Source organism: Lutra lutra, chromosome 8 (assembly GCF_902655055.1).
Source record: "Lutra lutra chromosome 8, mLutLut1.2, whole genome shotgun sequence".
Taxonomy (NCBI): domain Eukaryota; kingdom Metazoa; phylum Chordata; class Mammalia; order Carnivora; family Mustelidae; genus Lutra; species Lutra lutra.
Genome location: NC_062285.1, coordinates 4,412,998 through 4,427,428, shown reverse-complemented (window position 1 = coordinate 4,427,428; position 14,431 = coordinate 4,412,998). Strand labels below are relative to the sequence as shown.

General features: G+C 56.1%; 1 protein-coding gene across 1 annotated transcript; it reads right to left on the bottom strand.

Moving 5' to 3' along the window:
- Positions 1-371: 371 nt before the first annotated feature.
- Positions 372-12,692, bottom strand: AKR1E2 (aldo-keto reductase family 1 member E2). The gene is made up of 10 exons (XM_047742168.1): positions 12,546-12,692; positions 9,813-9,980; positions 7,825-7,941; positions 7,611-7,688; positions 6,201-6,323; positions 4,557-4,654; positions 2,668-2,740; positions 2,130-2,213; positions 1,023-1,105; positions 372-757 (listed from the first exon to the last, which is right to left on the bottom strand). The coding sequence occupies exons 1-10, from the start codon at positions 12,582-12,584 to the stop codon at positions 715-717; spliced, it is 906 nt and encodes a 301-aa protein (XP_047598124.1). The 5' UTR covers positions 12,585-12,692; the 3' UTR covers positions 372-714.
- Between the last annotated feature and the right edge of the window lie 1,739 nt (positions 12,693-14,431).

Below are 14,431 nucleotides of genomic sequence, written 5' to 3'. Positions count from 1 at the left end.
TAAAAAATGGCCCCAAGCTTGGTGCCCAAGTGCCACCTAGTGAGACAAGTCACACACTGCCCTGAATGAGCCTGTGTGGACATGAGCCCTCATGCCCTTCCTGATGGAGCCCCGGGACCGGTGGACCCTGACTGCCTGATGGGAATGGCCCACATTTCCTCTCTGAGCTGGGGTTTCCACGGGTTTACCTGAGTAAGAAAAAAAGCCTCTCTGTTGAACTGAGACATCTCCCACTTTCAGCCAGGTGTTCCCTGGTTGTGTGAAGGTAAGGATTTTGGGGGATTGGCAGGGACAGAGGCACACAGACGACGCGGGGCCAGCCCAGGGTTGGTGAGGGGGCTGAGTGACAGATGTAGAGACTCACCACGTGATGATCTCAACTCTTGTATTTGAGTATTTCCACCATACAATCTTTTCTTCGAGAGTACAGGCCACTTGGCTTGTCTCGTAAAAACCCCATCACACTGTGCTCAAAGGATTCTGAGGACGGAGGTTCTCCACAGAGAGTAATCATCGCTCCCGTGGTGTTTGTCTCTGTCACTGAGACCAGCTGAACCGTGTGAATTTCTCAGGGAGCTCAGCTTCTGTTCCAGGCGAGAATCCACCAAATCAAACCCCATCCCTCCCCTTCTTGGCCGCCCTGTGCCAAGGCGGGCCGGGTGGGAGCTGGGGGTGTCTGTCCAGGCAGCAGGAGGAGGAAGGGGGAAACCATGCTCAGTAGTCTATGTTGAAAGGATAGTCCCTGTGGTTCACAGCTCTGAGAAACAGGAAACAAATAAAAAATAGAGATGCATACTCTTTCTAAGAGAAACATTCTAAAAGCTACATTCGTGTACTTTCAAGCTCCCTGATATGTTAATCAGTCTTTGGATTCACTCAGTGGCCCAGCCTCACACAGGAGAGACTTGTGAGAAAGCTTTGCTAACCTCAAACGTATACAATCAACACCTCCTCAGGGACCAACCCTTCTGTCTGTCTATGAGAGCCTCTATCACAAGAGCCAGTGAAGGAGCCCCACTTACATGAGTAGCCGGCACATTCGGAAGTTCCTGTCCAGGCCGAGGATGTCATTCATATCCTGTTCTGATAGTTCAAAGTCAAACACCTGCAGCCAAAACAGACGTTCACAGCAAATTCAGTTTGGTGAACGTTTCGCTGCACACGCGTTACCTGCAGGGCGCTGGGCCAGGCCTGTTGGGGACTCGACGCTGCAGAGGAAACATGGCGTGTGGCCCCTGCAATTTCCCCGGAGCGCCAGCCTTCACACCCACACACGGGCTGTGAGCGGATGCTGGACGCCGGCGGCCCGGGGCTGCGTGGGAGCCCCTGGGAAGACCGGCCGGGTGCTGTGTCCACCCCATGGGAGTCAGGGACACCCGGGGTAGTTAAGAGGCACAGCAAAGCATCTTTCCCTCACTGCTCAAAAAAACTAAAAAATGAAAAACCAAACCCAAATCCATTGTGCCGCACACCCTACCACCTGGGAGGGCACCGGGGCCCCAGGACCATTAAGTCTAACAGTAGCTGTAACACAGCATGATTTTTGTGTCCGTTCCTTCTCAAGCAGAATTCTAAGCTGCCCCCCGGCACCCTGCCCACCCTTTTGCTCTTAACACACTTGAGGACTACGATCCACTCCTAAAATAGGAGCTTTTCTCCCAGGAGAGCCAACCCTGGTTGCTGATGAGGAGCTGGGGGAGAAGGTGCAGTGCCTGAGGCCCCCTCATGCCCCCGCATTCTAGTAGAAACCAGGGACTTGGAGTCCACAGCAGTGCTGACTAGAGGGCGGGCCGGGGCCCAGCGGGGAGGCTGGGCTCAGTTCTGGAGGGCTCAGGGCAGTCCGGGGACAGCGGTCCCGAGGGTTGGGGAGCAGGTGCCTGGCTAGGCAGGCAGCCCAGGGTGCCTCTGGGCGACACATTAGGTGTTTGTCCTCTCTCTGTCCCCCATTTTGGCCAGCTGGCCGGCTCCTAGGCCGACGCGGTCACCCTCTCGGATTCCTTGTCCCAGCTGCAGCTTCATCCGCCCTCTGTTGTGTCAAAGCCACAGGCCCCTGTTTGTTGTGGGGTCAGACCCCCAGCTAACTAAGCGATGATCCCAAACCCTCCGAGTAAAAGAAGAAATGCTCTTTCCTGGATATTCTCAAGAATCCGCTTTGGGGTGACTGATTTGGGGATCACGATCACATTCCTCTGGATCTGAAATCGGAGCAAAATCTACGGAAAAAAAGTCCAACGTCAGCCAAAGGGGACTCCCCGGGAGTCAGCCGTTTCCTGCACAGTTTACATCATATGGTACTACGACGCTCCAAAGTCAGGGGCATCTGGAGCTTTTATTACAAGGTCGTCTTCTCCAGAGTCCTTCAGGAACCAAACCGGTTTTTTCTGGACGGTTCCTCCAATGTGTGTGTAATGGGCGCCCATGGAGAATTCGGTGAATTAACGAGAACTCACTGAGGCGCCCAACCCTTAGATGTGCAACATGAGGGCACAGAACACGGAGGCAAAGCCCCTCCCCGAGTGGGCGGGCGCGCGGCCCTGTGCACTGGGGAACCGAGGGAGCTCGGGCAGGGGGCAGCGGGGCCAGCGTAAGCGAACCCTTCCTCCACCCAGAGCCTGGCTCCCTGAGGAAGCGGGAGCAGCAACCCCAGCCCCGGCAGCCCACTCCTACCTGGGCCGGAGTCTTGTTGTACTTCTGGGCCACCCTCTGAATCACAGGGTCATTCATCAGGTCCACCCCCTCACTAGAGAGAGCAGGACCGGGAAGGGGGTTAGGGGGCCAAACATGTGCTTCTTGCTTCAAAACACACACCACTTCCTCCAGGATTTGCTTTCATCTCATCACGATTCCTGCTCACTGCAGGGACGAGCTCATCACCCAAATCCCACCGTCTAGCCACAGCCACAGCTAAGGCTCCCGTGGAGATAGCTGGACGCGCTGCTTTGATGGACATTTGGTGTTTTCTCGAGAACAAGGTGACAATGTCTGCCCACGCTCTGGTGTGTGTCCCTCTGACACCTACTGCCAGGCCTGACCTAGCACCCGCAGCTCTGTTCCTGTCATTGGTGTTGATGACGGTAATTTCAGAAAAGTCCAGCTCAAATACCAGAACAAGCCTGAGACTGGGAACGTGTGCAAGCCCCCGTGCAAAGAATGGTGCTGGGCCTCAGCGTGGTCCCGCAGGCACAGGCCCTAACCACTCTGGAGAGACGTTTCCGCAAGGACCGTTCTTTACGCAGCTCCTAGATCCGAGCACTGCTCTAAAAATAGTGCTCAGAGTCTCCTGAAGGAACTACACAGCTGATTACATTTGCTGCAGGCCCAGCACTAGGCTGGTTCCCCTCCCTGGGTGGCTCCCAGCACCCACTGCTCCCCCCCCCCCCCCCCCCCGCCCCCGCCAACCCTGCGCTCAGCTGCACAACCGGACCTGGCCTTCCAGCAACTCCCTCGCTGCTACCAAGTTCCAACACCTGTGCTTGCTTCCCGTGTGATTACACAGGTGATCACACATACTTCCAGCCTTCCCAGGACACCTGCTCTGTCCCAGGCACTGAGCCAGGGGTGGGCAGGAAGTCACAAATCACACACTGTCCCTGCACTGAAGCAGCTCTGACAAGTGGGAAAAGGAATTGACGACAGGACAGTATGATGAGGGCAATGGACAAAACCTGACTACGAGGAGTCTGGAGAGCTTCCTGGAGGAGGTGACGCTGTTAAACCATATAACAGAAATCAGAGTTAGCCAAATTAAAAAAAAAGAGAAAAAAAAGGATAACAGCAGGATCTCTAGGTAAAGAGAACAGTGTGTTCAGAGGCGCAGAGACTGGAAAGAACGCACTCCCTTCCGGGAGACCCGCGTAGTTTCCAGGGGTCGGTGCGACACCTCCTGCGGGAAGAAATGAGGCCAGAAATGGGCAGCAGCCAGACCGGCTGCGACTCCTAGGCCATCGCAAGAACTGAAGAGTTTTTAAGCAAGAAAGTGGCCTGATCATTTTGAGACACTCCCTTTGGCTACGTGTGCGGTGTAGACAATGAACCGGAACCGGTCAAGCACGGCCGGAGTGAAGAGGCTGCAGAATTTCAGGGACTCCCCCTTAGCCAAGGCAGTGATGGCGAGAACAAGAGACCAAGAGACAGAGCCTGGGATCGCCAGCAGAATGATCAGAGGACGGTGCTGATGGACTGGGAAGGCCGGATTTTCAGGTGTCTGGTCTGAGGGCTGCCAGCGTGGGGCTCATCTGGGGAGGACGGGAGGAGTCTCTGTTCTGTGGAGATGGGGATGTCTGTGAACCAGCCCGACGAAGAGGCTGAGCAGAGGAGCCTCGTGCTAGATGGGCTCCGGAAGAGGCTGCCCCAGTCGCTTCTGTCCCCCAGTGACTCTCCTCTGGCTCCCGGCACCAGCTCCCTCCCCGGCACCACCCCTGCAGGGTGCCTGTGGTCTGTGTGCACCCTGCCCACACCCTGCTTCCCAAGAGCCTCCGCTAACCACCCACATTCGGCCAGATGGTACATCTCCTTCCTGCTGGAGCCTAGACTCACCGCCAGCGACGCAGTCCTACCTGGAACCGCCAAGGGGCCGGTACGCAGTCACAGACACATCTCTGGACTGGCAGAAACGGATCAGGTCCTTCTGGGTCAGATACGGATGACACTCAACCTATGAAGAGAGTCCCAGCTTACCAAGAAAATTCAGAGCAACAGCACGTCAGGAAACAGGCCACGCATGACTGTCTTGGCTGTCACTGAGGAGCTGTGTGACCCGTCCTGAGGCTCAAGCGTCTACCGCTGTGAAGTGACAAGCCCTTGAGAACAGGCAGAAGGGACACCCGCATTCCCTGGACGCGCAGATGGCCCCTGCTCGGTGAGGCCCCCTCTGTCCTCTACTCTCCACTCTAGCCCACATCACGGACATCTTCGATGTTGTACTCATTTGCCATAGTCTGTCTCCCGCCATCTGACGCAGGCTCCACGACGGCGCGGGTTTGGTCAGACGGTACCGTGTGCGCAGACATCTGCCCACGCCCAGAACGAGCCAGCCATGCGGAACGTGCTCGTCAACACTTGTGAGGACAGCGAGCGGGGCTGGAGAGTCACGGGGCAAACACAGGCTCCTGGGGACGCCAGCGGGCACTGGAAGAAACTGGAGGGCGGGATTCCTGTCTCCACATCCTCTGAATTTTCACCTATGATCCCAGGTCCTCAGTGGGCTGGCAACAGATGCTTGTTTAGGGAGAATGAAGAGCTACCACAGTGCCTTGTGGGCTCTCTGAAAACCCTTCTGAACCCACATTCCTGGGTGGCTCAGAACCCTAACTAGGGGACATACCCTCCAGCCCCTCCGCACCCCACAGATGAGGTACCAGCCCTTCCCGGGATTTAAAGTGCCGCTGCGAACCCTCACGGGATAGGAGCTATGACGCACTTGGACAGATCGCAAGGTTGTAAAGCAGCAACACTGAGTGATCCTTTCGCGGGGACAGTGGCTAGAAGAGCTTCCAGAAGGCAGCGGCTGTTCTGTTTCTTGCCCTAGGTGCGACCACCTGAGCTCGCTCACCTGGGGAGACTCACGGAACGACACCCTTTCCAGTCTCCCTGTAATGCTTTAGCTAGAAAGGGTTTTTTTAAAATAAAATATGGAATGTGATGCTCTATTTTCATGTCCCCAAAACTACCAAGGGCCCCTCAGTGCTAGAATGAGTCGGCGCCCATTACTGACGTAACAGACCAGCACACAGAGAGCAGAACGAGGGACGGTCATACTGGGCATGGAGGCATCCAACAGGTATGAGGCTGAAGGAGGCCGGACACAAACGAGCACGTAACGTGTCACGTTATCTGCACGATCAAAGCTGCCCTCTGCTTTAGTAATCGGCACAGCAGCTGCCCTCTGCGGGGGCTGGTCTACAAAGAAGAGCTTTCCGAGGAGGCCCGCTCGGCTGTGAGTGGGACCCCTCATCACCTCTGCGCAGGGAAAACCCAGCTCAGCCCTTGCCCTGCCTTCCGAGGGCACCGCTGTCCGCACAAGCCTCTGGGGCAGCTCTCCTGCCTTGGCCCCAGCTGCTTGCCTACCCGCTCCGGAGTCGCCTGTCTGCAGCCACCGGAGACAAATGCCCATGGTGTGCCCCCCCCCGGCTTTTTCCATCTCCAGTCCAGCCACATGGAAGTGACAGCTGAAAAGCCAGCTCCGCCTGTGAAAGCCTCACCTGGTTAGTCATTGGCTTGAATCTCAAGCTGGGTTTGTTCAAAAGTCTCTCCAGCTGCTCGTGGTTGAAGTTGGACACCCCAATGGCTTTCACCAGCCCCATGACCACCAGATCCTCCATGGCCTAAAGAGAACAGAGAATCGTTCCGTGCCCGAGAACCCTCGGCCTCACTCCTCTGCAGGTTGCGTGAGCCCGCCCGATGCCCCACAGGCCTTCTGCCCGCAGGGCCCATGCCGCTCCCATGCCCCCGGCTGGGGGAGCTTGGGCACATTTATAGGACTGCACTAAACTCAATGTTGTCACTGAAAAATGGGGACAAGCTTGTCCATGCCACAGGATTGTTTTAAAGATTCCATCAAACAGCACGTGCAAGCATTTAGCTCGGGGCTGGAAAGTGGTTGGGGCTGGAGAGTGGTTAAGCCGCGCCACATGATGGCTGTTACTGCTCCTCCCACGCTCGATTCCTGTCGGTAAGGTCTGGGGCAGGGACGTCCGTTGCTGTCCACTCACCCCTTCTACTGTGATTAGATGCTTCCTGAGCGCAGGGAGGGGCCAGCAGCTCCAGGAGGGGGGTGGCCAGGGACAGCCACACCGTCAGCAGGAGTACGATGCAGCCAGGGGCAAGCACAACAGCTATGGCCCCTGCGGCACCATCCAGAACCCGTTGGTGCCGCCCAGACAGCCCAGAGTTTAACCCACGCTTTCTGGAGAAGCAGTGCCGCAGGGCAGAAAGGGCTGGGGCCCCCGGATCCTGGCTCTCCCAGGCCGGGGCACTCGGCTCATCTGTTAAGCCAACCCCCATTTAAGAGGAAGGGGGAGGGTGTGGCCTGGCTGGTGCTCGTCCCCCTCATTCTGCCTGGTACTTGTAGGCTCCCATGCCTGTCCCTGAGCTCAGTGTGACCTCACCTGCTTCCCATGCCTCACCCCTGCCCTCCTCTACCCTACATGGGTGTGCACAGCGGGGGGCAGCGGGAACCCTGCCCTTCTTCCACACTGGCACCCTCCCCTCGACTCCCGTGCTTGGGGCTTTGCTCAAGGCCTCTTCCTCCCTTCCTGTCTGGACTCCAGCCATGGGCTGAGCTCATGCCCCACCCTCCAGCTCCTCCCAGCGCCTCCCAAACCTCGCCGTGCCACCAGGCATAGCTCTGACCAAGCTCATGGACAAGCCCTTGGCACCTACAGGACAGCAGTGGTGGTCACCACGCAGGAGGGAGACACAGATTCTACCTTTTCTTTTTACCCTCTTCTGTATTTCCGTGACGACCACCTGCTGTTTCTAATAAACAACCACGTAGACACTGAGACTCACAGGGAGGTCTGCCCTGGTTATCCCCGTGTGTGTTCCTGGTGAGCACAGCAGCTCACGAGGGCCCAGCACCCTGCCCGGAGGCCCACCAGCCCGTGGCTCACCTCCCACGTGTCCAGGAAGTCGGTGTCACTGGGTATCACCATGCCGCTGGGGTCCAAGGGCATGTCTTCCACCCCGGGCTGTGAGGCAGAGGAGGGAGCTGACGGTGGCCCGCAGGGGCCTCGAGCCCAGGCCTCGGCTGAGCTGGGGCCCTCGCTCCCTGCACCCCTCGGCAGGTATGAGCAGGAAGGAAGGGGCTGCTAGTGCCTTTCATACCTGGAAACCCATGGGCCAGTGTATGAGGTAGAGGTCCAGGTACTCCAGCTTCAAGGCCCTCAGACTCTTGGTGCACGCTGCTTTCACCAGGGACTTCTCATGGCTGGTGCACCACAGCTGCCGAGGGGAGGAGGGAAGCCAGGGTTAACACAACGTCTGCCCCTTGGCCCCACAATCCAGTATCAGCGAGACAGACAACATCCAAGGCCCTATGGCTATAAATACAACACGGCCGTGACATTAGCCTCCGATGGTTCCAGGGCTCCCTTGGGGAGGTATCCCCAAAACTGGGCTCTGTGGCCCGAGTCCTACTAAAGGGACATTGGCGGCCCCGTGAACTATATGGTGGGGGGCTGCCAGTTATCTGGACCCACTGGGACCAAAAGAAAACCCAAGCCAAAGCAAACCAAGCTCAATGAGTGTGGACAGAAAGGAGAGGAGGAAAACTCAGAAGAAAGTCTGCGTTGCGTTTCCCACGTCAGTCTGTGCCGTGTTGAAGGTCCCCGGGGATGAAGGCGTCATACTCCTGCAGTAAAGTTGGTGGTGAGTGAACGCCACCGGCCTGCGGGGACCTGGACACGCCCCTCCCCCCACCCCACCCCCACCCGTAAGCACGAAATCCTTGACTGGTGCTTCCTCTTGAGATTCCCGTCACGCTGCTCAGTATTAACTGCGACGGGAGCCACTGGAAGGCTCTGACACAGCAAGAGGAAACACAGGAACTAGTACAAGAGTGAGAACAGAAACAGAAAACATACCGTCGACACAGCGCACTGATGGAAAAGAAGAAAAACAAAACACCCTAAAAATACGTTGTCAGCAACAGGACTCTCTAGATGGTGAGTATATAGTGATGTTTTAACATATATATATATATATTTCTATGACTTTCCCCAGTGTCAAGAGTAACGAGCACACCTGTCCTGCAGCTGTGATGCACTCGGGAGCGAATGTCCCCTGACTTCGGGGCTGGCCTGGGCAGACCAGGCACCCCTCCCTTCCTGGAGTGGCAGGGGAGTCTTCTGCCCCTCTGCCAGGTGCAGGCCCGGCCCATCCCTCACCCTCCCTTTGCTCCAGCTTTAGAAGCACCAATGAATTACAGAGATCATCGGAGAGTGAAACAGAAGAGCAAATCTGCCACAGAAACAGAGGTGACTGGTGCAATTATGGACATCGGACCTGGAAACTACTCAGGCGATGATCAATTCTGAGTCCTGCTTTACACACAATGACGCTGTGACCCTGTGCCATCGGGTGACTGACCCAGTCTCTGGTGCTCGTAGAGACCGCTGCAATGAGGGCCTGTGGCTACTGACCTCACAGTCTTAACATTCTGCCTCAAAGTCAAAAGCAAAGGGGTTCTTGAATTCTGCTGAATGGGTCCTCCCTTAACCAGGCCCGCACACCTGTTTCCCTCCTCCACCGTCTCTCCCTGTCCAAGTCTGGCCCGCCCTCCTCTCCCACCCACCCTGCCCTCAATGTCCCGTCTTCTGCCTTCTGCTCAAACGCACGCTCCTTTCAGTAGCTGCAACTGCCCAGGTAGGACAGGAGTCTCTCCGCTGCAGAAGATAAGCTCCCTACTTAAAATCCTTCAGCGGTGCTCCTTTGTGTACGGGAAAAAGAATAAGGCCCTTAAAAGGCAGCCAGGCCTCTGTGATCTGGCCTGTCCCATGCTCCAGCCCCATTTCTCAGCACTCCTCTGCCTACCATTCTCCGATCCAGGAACTCCAAGCTTCTTCTAGGTCCGTGTACCCAAGGCGCTGTCCCATGCCTGTGCCTCTGCGCAACCTGTCCCCTCTGCTTGTCACCCTGCCCCAGACACCTTCACCTGCACCACTCCCAGCATGTGTATGAAGCGGAGGATATCTAGGCAGGTCTGGTTCCAGGACAAACTGAACTGCCAGCTGCTGGGAGACCAAAAACCCTCCCCACACTGGGTCAGCTGTCTTGCTAAGGGAGCCCTGCTCGCCCCGCGTGTGAAGTCCTACCTTACTGACGATAAACAGGTCCTCCCGCTTCACCACGCCCTCCTTGATCTTGCACTGGATCCCGGCTCCAATCTCACTCTCGTTGTGGTATAAGTAGGCGCAGTCGAAGTGCCGATATCCGGCGTCGATGGCCAATTTCACTGCCTCTGTCACTTCCCCTGGAGCTGCCTGCAGAGTGAACACGACAGAAGCAATCCACCCGTGCTCAGGACATCCCAGCGTTTCACTCTAAAATGAAGACTCAAACAGGGCATAAGTGAGGAAGGAGGTCACAATGTCAGTGAGCACCAAAATGAGGGATGGTTTCAGAGTCAGAAAGGATTTAGACACAATCTGAGTTGCAACTCCTTGACTTATTTGGGGAAAAGTCTATGGGTACTTTTAGTGCCTGCAAATAACGGGGCCAGACGCTGAGCTTCCTGAACGAACAGAGTAATAAAGAAATGGAGAAGGAATCCTGATAGCAACAGAGAGAGAAGCAGGTGTAGACTCACCCTCTACCCGACAAGACCAGAAGTCCAAGGGCAAAGGTGAACAGGTGCGAACTCACACGGAGAGACTCCACCACCGGTGAACCATCTCCCCAAACCCATAGGAACAGTGCGGATTCCATCAAGAATGTGGAAGCTCAGAAAACACTCACTGTGAACGGGGCTGCTCAAGCAAGCGAAGCGGCAGGAACAGGGACGAAGCCCGGGAGGGCTCATAACACATTGCACTGAGCCTTCCCAAAGGGCTTCGTGGTTCACAAAGCACCTGCTCACTTGACCTTCGCAGAACCCCCTGTGCTTTGTTGCGACAGTCCTTGCTTGATGAGCAGCACACTTGGAGGGGCCAAAAGCCAATGAAGCATCCATCTCAAGTCAGGAAACCAACCGCCAAGAAATTAGAAGGGAAGAGAAAATGTGAAAACAAGAGTGAACATCCAATAAAGACAGGACAGAGATCAACAAAGCCAGAGGCTAGTTCTTTGAAAAATCTTAATAAGGTGGAAAAGCTTCTGATGAGACTGATGGGACCGAGTGTTTTTTTTTTTTCTTTTAAACATGATCTGAATGAAAAACAGTCATACGGATTAAACATAGACCCCAAATCTCGGAAAATATTATCAATAACTATAAGCCGACAATTTGGAAAGATGAAAAGAATGGGAAAAATCCTTAGAAAAACTTACTTGAGAAGAAGTAAAAGCTGACTTGTCCTATAATTATTTTTTAAATGAAGCAATTAGTTAAACAGACACAAAACAGTTCTACAAAAGTTTCAAGGATGAAATCGTCCCAATTTAACACAGACTCTTACACAGAAGGGGAAAATAAAGAATACTCTCAGTTCATCCTACTAAACCAGCATATCCCTGGAATCAAAAGCAGACAAAAATATTAAAAAACAGTCACACACTCGTCTCATTCATGAATAACCGTTGCAAAAATTCTAAGTAAAATAACAGCAGATTGGATGCAACAATATATTCTGGAGAAAGAACATACCACATGCACACTGAGTTTATCTGAGAAAGCCAAGGATGGCTTGGTATTAGGAAATCCATGATAATTCACATCAACAGGTTAAAAAAATAAATCATGTCAATCAATGTTGTTTAAGATTGAACATCCACTCCTGATTTAAAGTCTCAGTAAACTAGGGGAAAAGGAAACTCTTTAACTTGGTAAAGAATACCCACATTTAAAACAACAACAATAACAGAAAAATCAAGAACAAAACCACCCCAAAAATCTAGAGGCAAACATCATCCTCAAACGTGTATGTATCAGAAACACAACCTTTAAGATCAGGAACAAAACGGAAAAAGGAATTTGAGATTTAAGGATCAGAAAAAAGGAAACGAAAGAAGCACTATTTGCAGATGGTATGAACATGTATGTACAGAACCCAAACGAATCTACAGGCAAAAGAAGAGAAAAAGAGGACGATTTAGCGACGTGCCTGGACATGGGTTGAATGTGATTTTGTTTGTTTGTTTGTTTGACCTAGGCTCCACACCCAACGCGGGGCTCGAACCTCCGACCGGAGATCAAGAGTCCCACCCTCCACCCTCTCCCTCTCCGTCTGCTCGCGCTCCCTCCCGCTCCAGCTCCGCCGACCGCGCAAACAAACCCGCGGGAAGACGGGTCCAAGGCTGCGCACCCGAGCCCCGACGAACGCAGAGAGGAACGCTTCGGCCGGGGAAGCACTTGCCGCAGGTTCTCCCGCGCCGTGCGCGACCGGACGCCCACGCGGGCCCGGCGCGGGGACGGCGCGGGGACTGCCGGCAGGGACGCGGGCGCAGGGCTGTACCCCGGGGCCGTCAGGGGTCAGGTTACAGCCGGGTCCCAGCAGAGCCGGAAAGGACGTGCGGGAAACCGCCTCAGCAGCCCCCGGACGCGCGGGGTCGCCGGGGCTCACCCCGGTCCGCCCCCCGCTCCCCTGCGGCTCACGAGTCCCGGCCCGCGGTGGCCCAGTCCGCGCACAGGACGGCTCACGGTGCCTCGCCGCGGGTCCCAGACTGCACTAGCCTTCGGGATGCAGGTCACCTGCCCCCACGGCGCCCGCGGGCCAGTGGCCGCCATCCCCCCACCCTGACCCCGGCCTGACCACCGCCTGAGCCGTCCTTCGCCGACATCTGCTAGCGAGAGCTCGGGAGGGGGCAGGGCGGGCGGCAGGTGGCCCCGCGAGTCCCCTCCGCGGCTGGGGCGAGGCCCCGCCCGCCCCGGGGCACAAGGCCCCCCTCACCTGCCAGGTGCCCAAGCCCAGCGCCGGAATCCGCTCCATGCCTCCCACAACGCCGCGGCCGCTGGAACACTACCGGCGCGCGCCGCCGCGCTTGCAGCTCCGAGTGGCCCCAGCGGGCGCGGCGGGCGGGGCCGGCGGGAGGCGGCTCTGATTGGCTGGCGGCGCCCCTTGGGCCAGGGGACACGCCCACATCCCCAGGCTCCCGAAAGTCCGGCGTCAGGGAGTGGCTGTGCGCAAGCGCACGACTCCGCGATCTCACGGCGGAGGGCCCTGGGCGCGCAGCGTCCGGAGGGGCGAGAAGCCCGGCTGGCGGGTTGGTGTTCCGAGGTTCCCGGGGTCGGCAGGGCTGGACCATCCCAGGGTCGGGCGGGAGAGGACAGGTCTGGGGCTCTGTGTCCGCGTTCTGGGCGCCTGGAACCGGGGTACGTCCCTAGTACCCACCCCCATGGCGAGGGGGCTTCGTAATAGAGAGGGAAGGTCTTCCCCCTCAGCAACTTGATGTGCTTGGGGCAGGGGCCCGGGGGTCCCACAGGCTCCTAGAAGTCTGTCGGCCTCGGTTCCCCATGGATGACACACCTGGCTAAGTCCAGTAAATGTTTTCTACTGCCTGGGGTCCCTGGGAGTGGACAGCGGCCTTGGAACGGAGGACCTGGGTAGTGCAGAATGTGGCAGAGCACTGGACTGCTTGCTCCTCCGGGGTCCAAGGACGGAGCCTCAGGGGCAAGTGGGCGGAATCATTGCCGGGCTGGGGTGAGGAAACTTCGTGAGTGAACTAGAAACCCCAGGACACTGGTCGGAAACTGGGGGACATGGAGGATCCGAGGTCCTTCTCATCCCCCCTTGGAGCCCCCACGTCCTGCCCCTTTGTCCCCTGGGGCCTGGGAACCCCCTGCCTTGATGACCCCCAAAGGCCTGTTTTAATTTCTGGCTTCCTGCGTGGGGCTGCAGTGCTGGCCCCCACCAGCTCACTGGCCAACGGAGCAACAGGAGCAGGGAGGGGACACCCAGGGGTCATTCTGACCCAACAATGACCTTTCACTAATGAACTTCTCAGAAGCGGGAGGGTGCTCTAAGACCCTCTCATTGACTCATTTGGCCACTGTGCCCCTGCAGTCATCCGGGTGACTGCTGAAAGGACCCACATGGCCCCTACCCACCAGGAGCTCACTGTCCACAGTGGGAGATGGACAAAGACAAGAAAAGGAGCAAATACTATAGGGAGATGAAGCAGGGTGCTGGAGGTCCAGCCAGGAGGCCCTCGGTAGGCCTAAAAGGCCATGAGAGTGGCATTTACGCTGTGACCAGAAAGACAAGAGGAGCCAGCCCTGCACAAGTCTGGGACGAGTGTGCTGGGGGGAAGCTCCCAGGCGGCTGGGACTCTGTTGGGGCAGGATCCACCTCTGAGCTCATAAGCAAGTTATTTGGGAGATTCAGTTTGGACCAAGATTTCAGGTCTTTTAAGTCAGCTGATCTGATCTCAGCCCCCATTTGGTTCTTAGCAATGGGAACCAGAGAGACACACACGGAGGGACAGAGGGAAGGAAGGAACACAGGAGAGAGCAAGCAGGACAGAAGTCACAACCTTTTGTAAATCATCTGTCAATCATCTTGGAAGTGCTATCCCATCACTCCTCAGTGTCCTACGAGAGCCAGGAGCCATAAGGGAACAGCCGGCTCGTCTGTGGCCAGCCACATATTCGGAAAATGTCACTAGTGGAAAGGTAGGCTGAAACTAGAAAGCAGTAAAGCATTCCTCAGAAACCAGTGCCAGAGAAAGGGTTAACCTGTCAAATTCCTATCAGTGCCTACCTTAGCCTAGCAGTACTGATCCTAGGAATTTATCCAAAAGAAGTTCTTGCATAGTTTTTCAAAGATCTGTTTAGAAG

What these genes read in the sequence shown, in the direction of transcription:
- AKR1E2 (XM_047742168.1), bottom strand. Translation starts at nt 12,584, where the DNA reads ATGGAGCGGATTCCGGCGCTGGGCTTGGGCACCTGGCAG. An exon ending in ACTTCCTGGACACGTGGGAG is followed by an intron (nt 6,324 to 7,610) that starts GTGAGCCACGGG and finishes TGTTCTCTTTAG; the next exon opens with GCCATGGAGGATCTGGTGGT. An exon ending in CGGCCCCTTGGCGGTTCCAG is followed by an intron (nt 2,741 to 4,556) that starts GTAGGACTGCGT and finishes TGCTCTCTCTAG; the next exon opens with TGAGGGGGTGGACCTGATGA.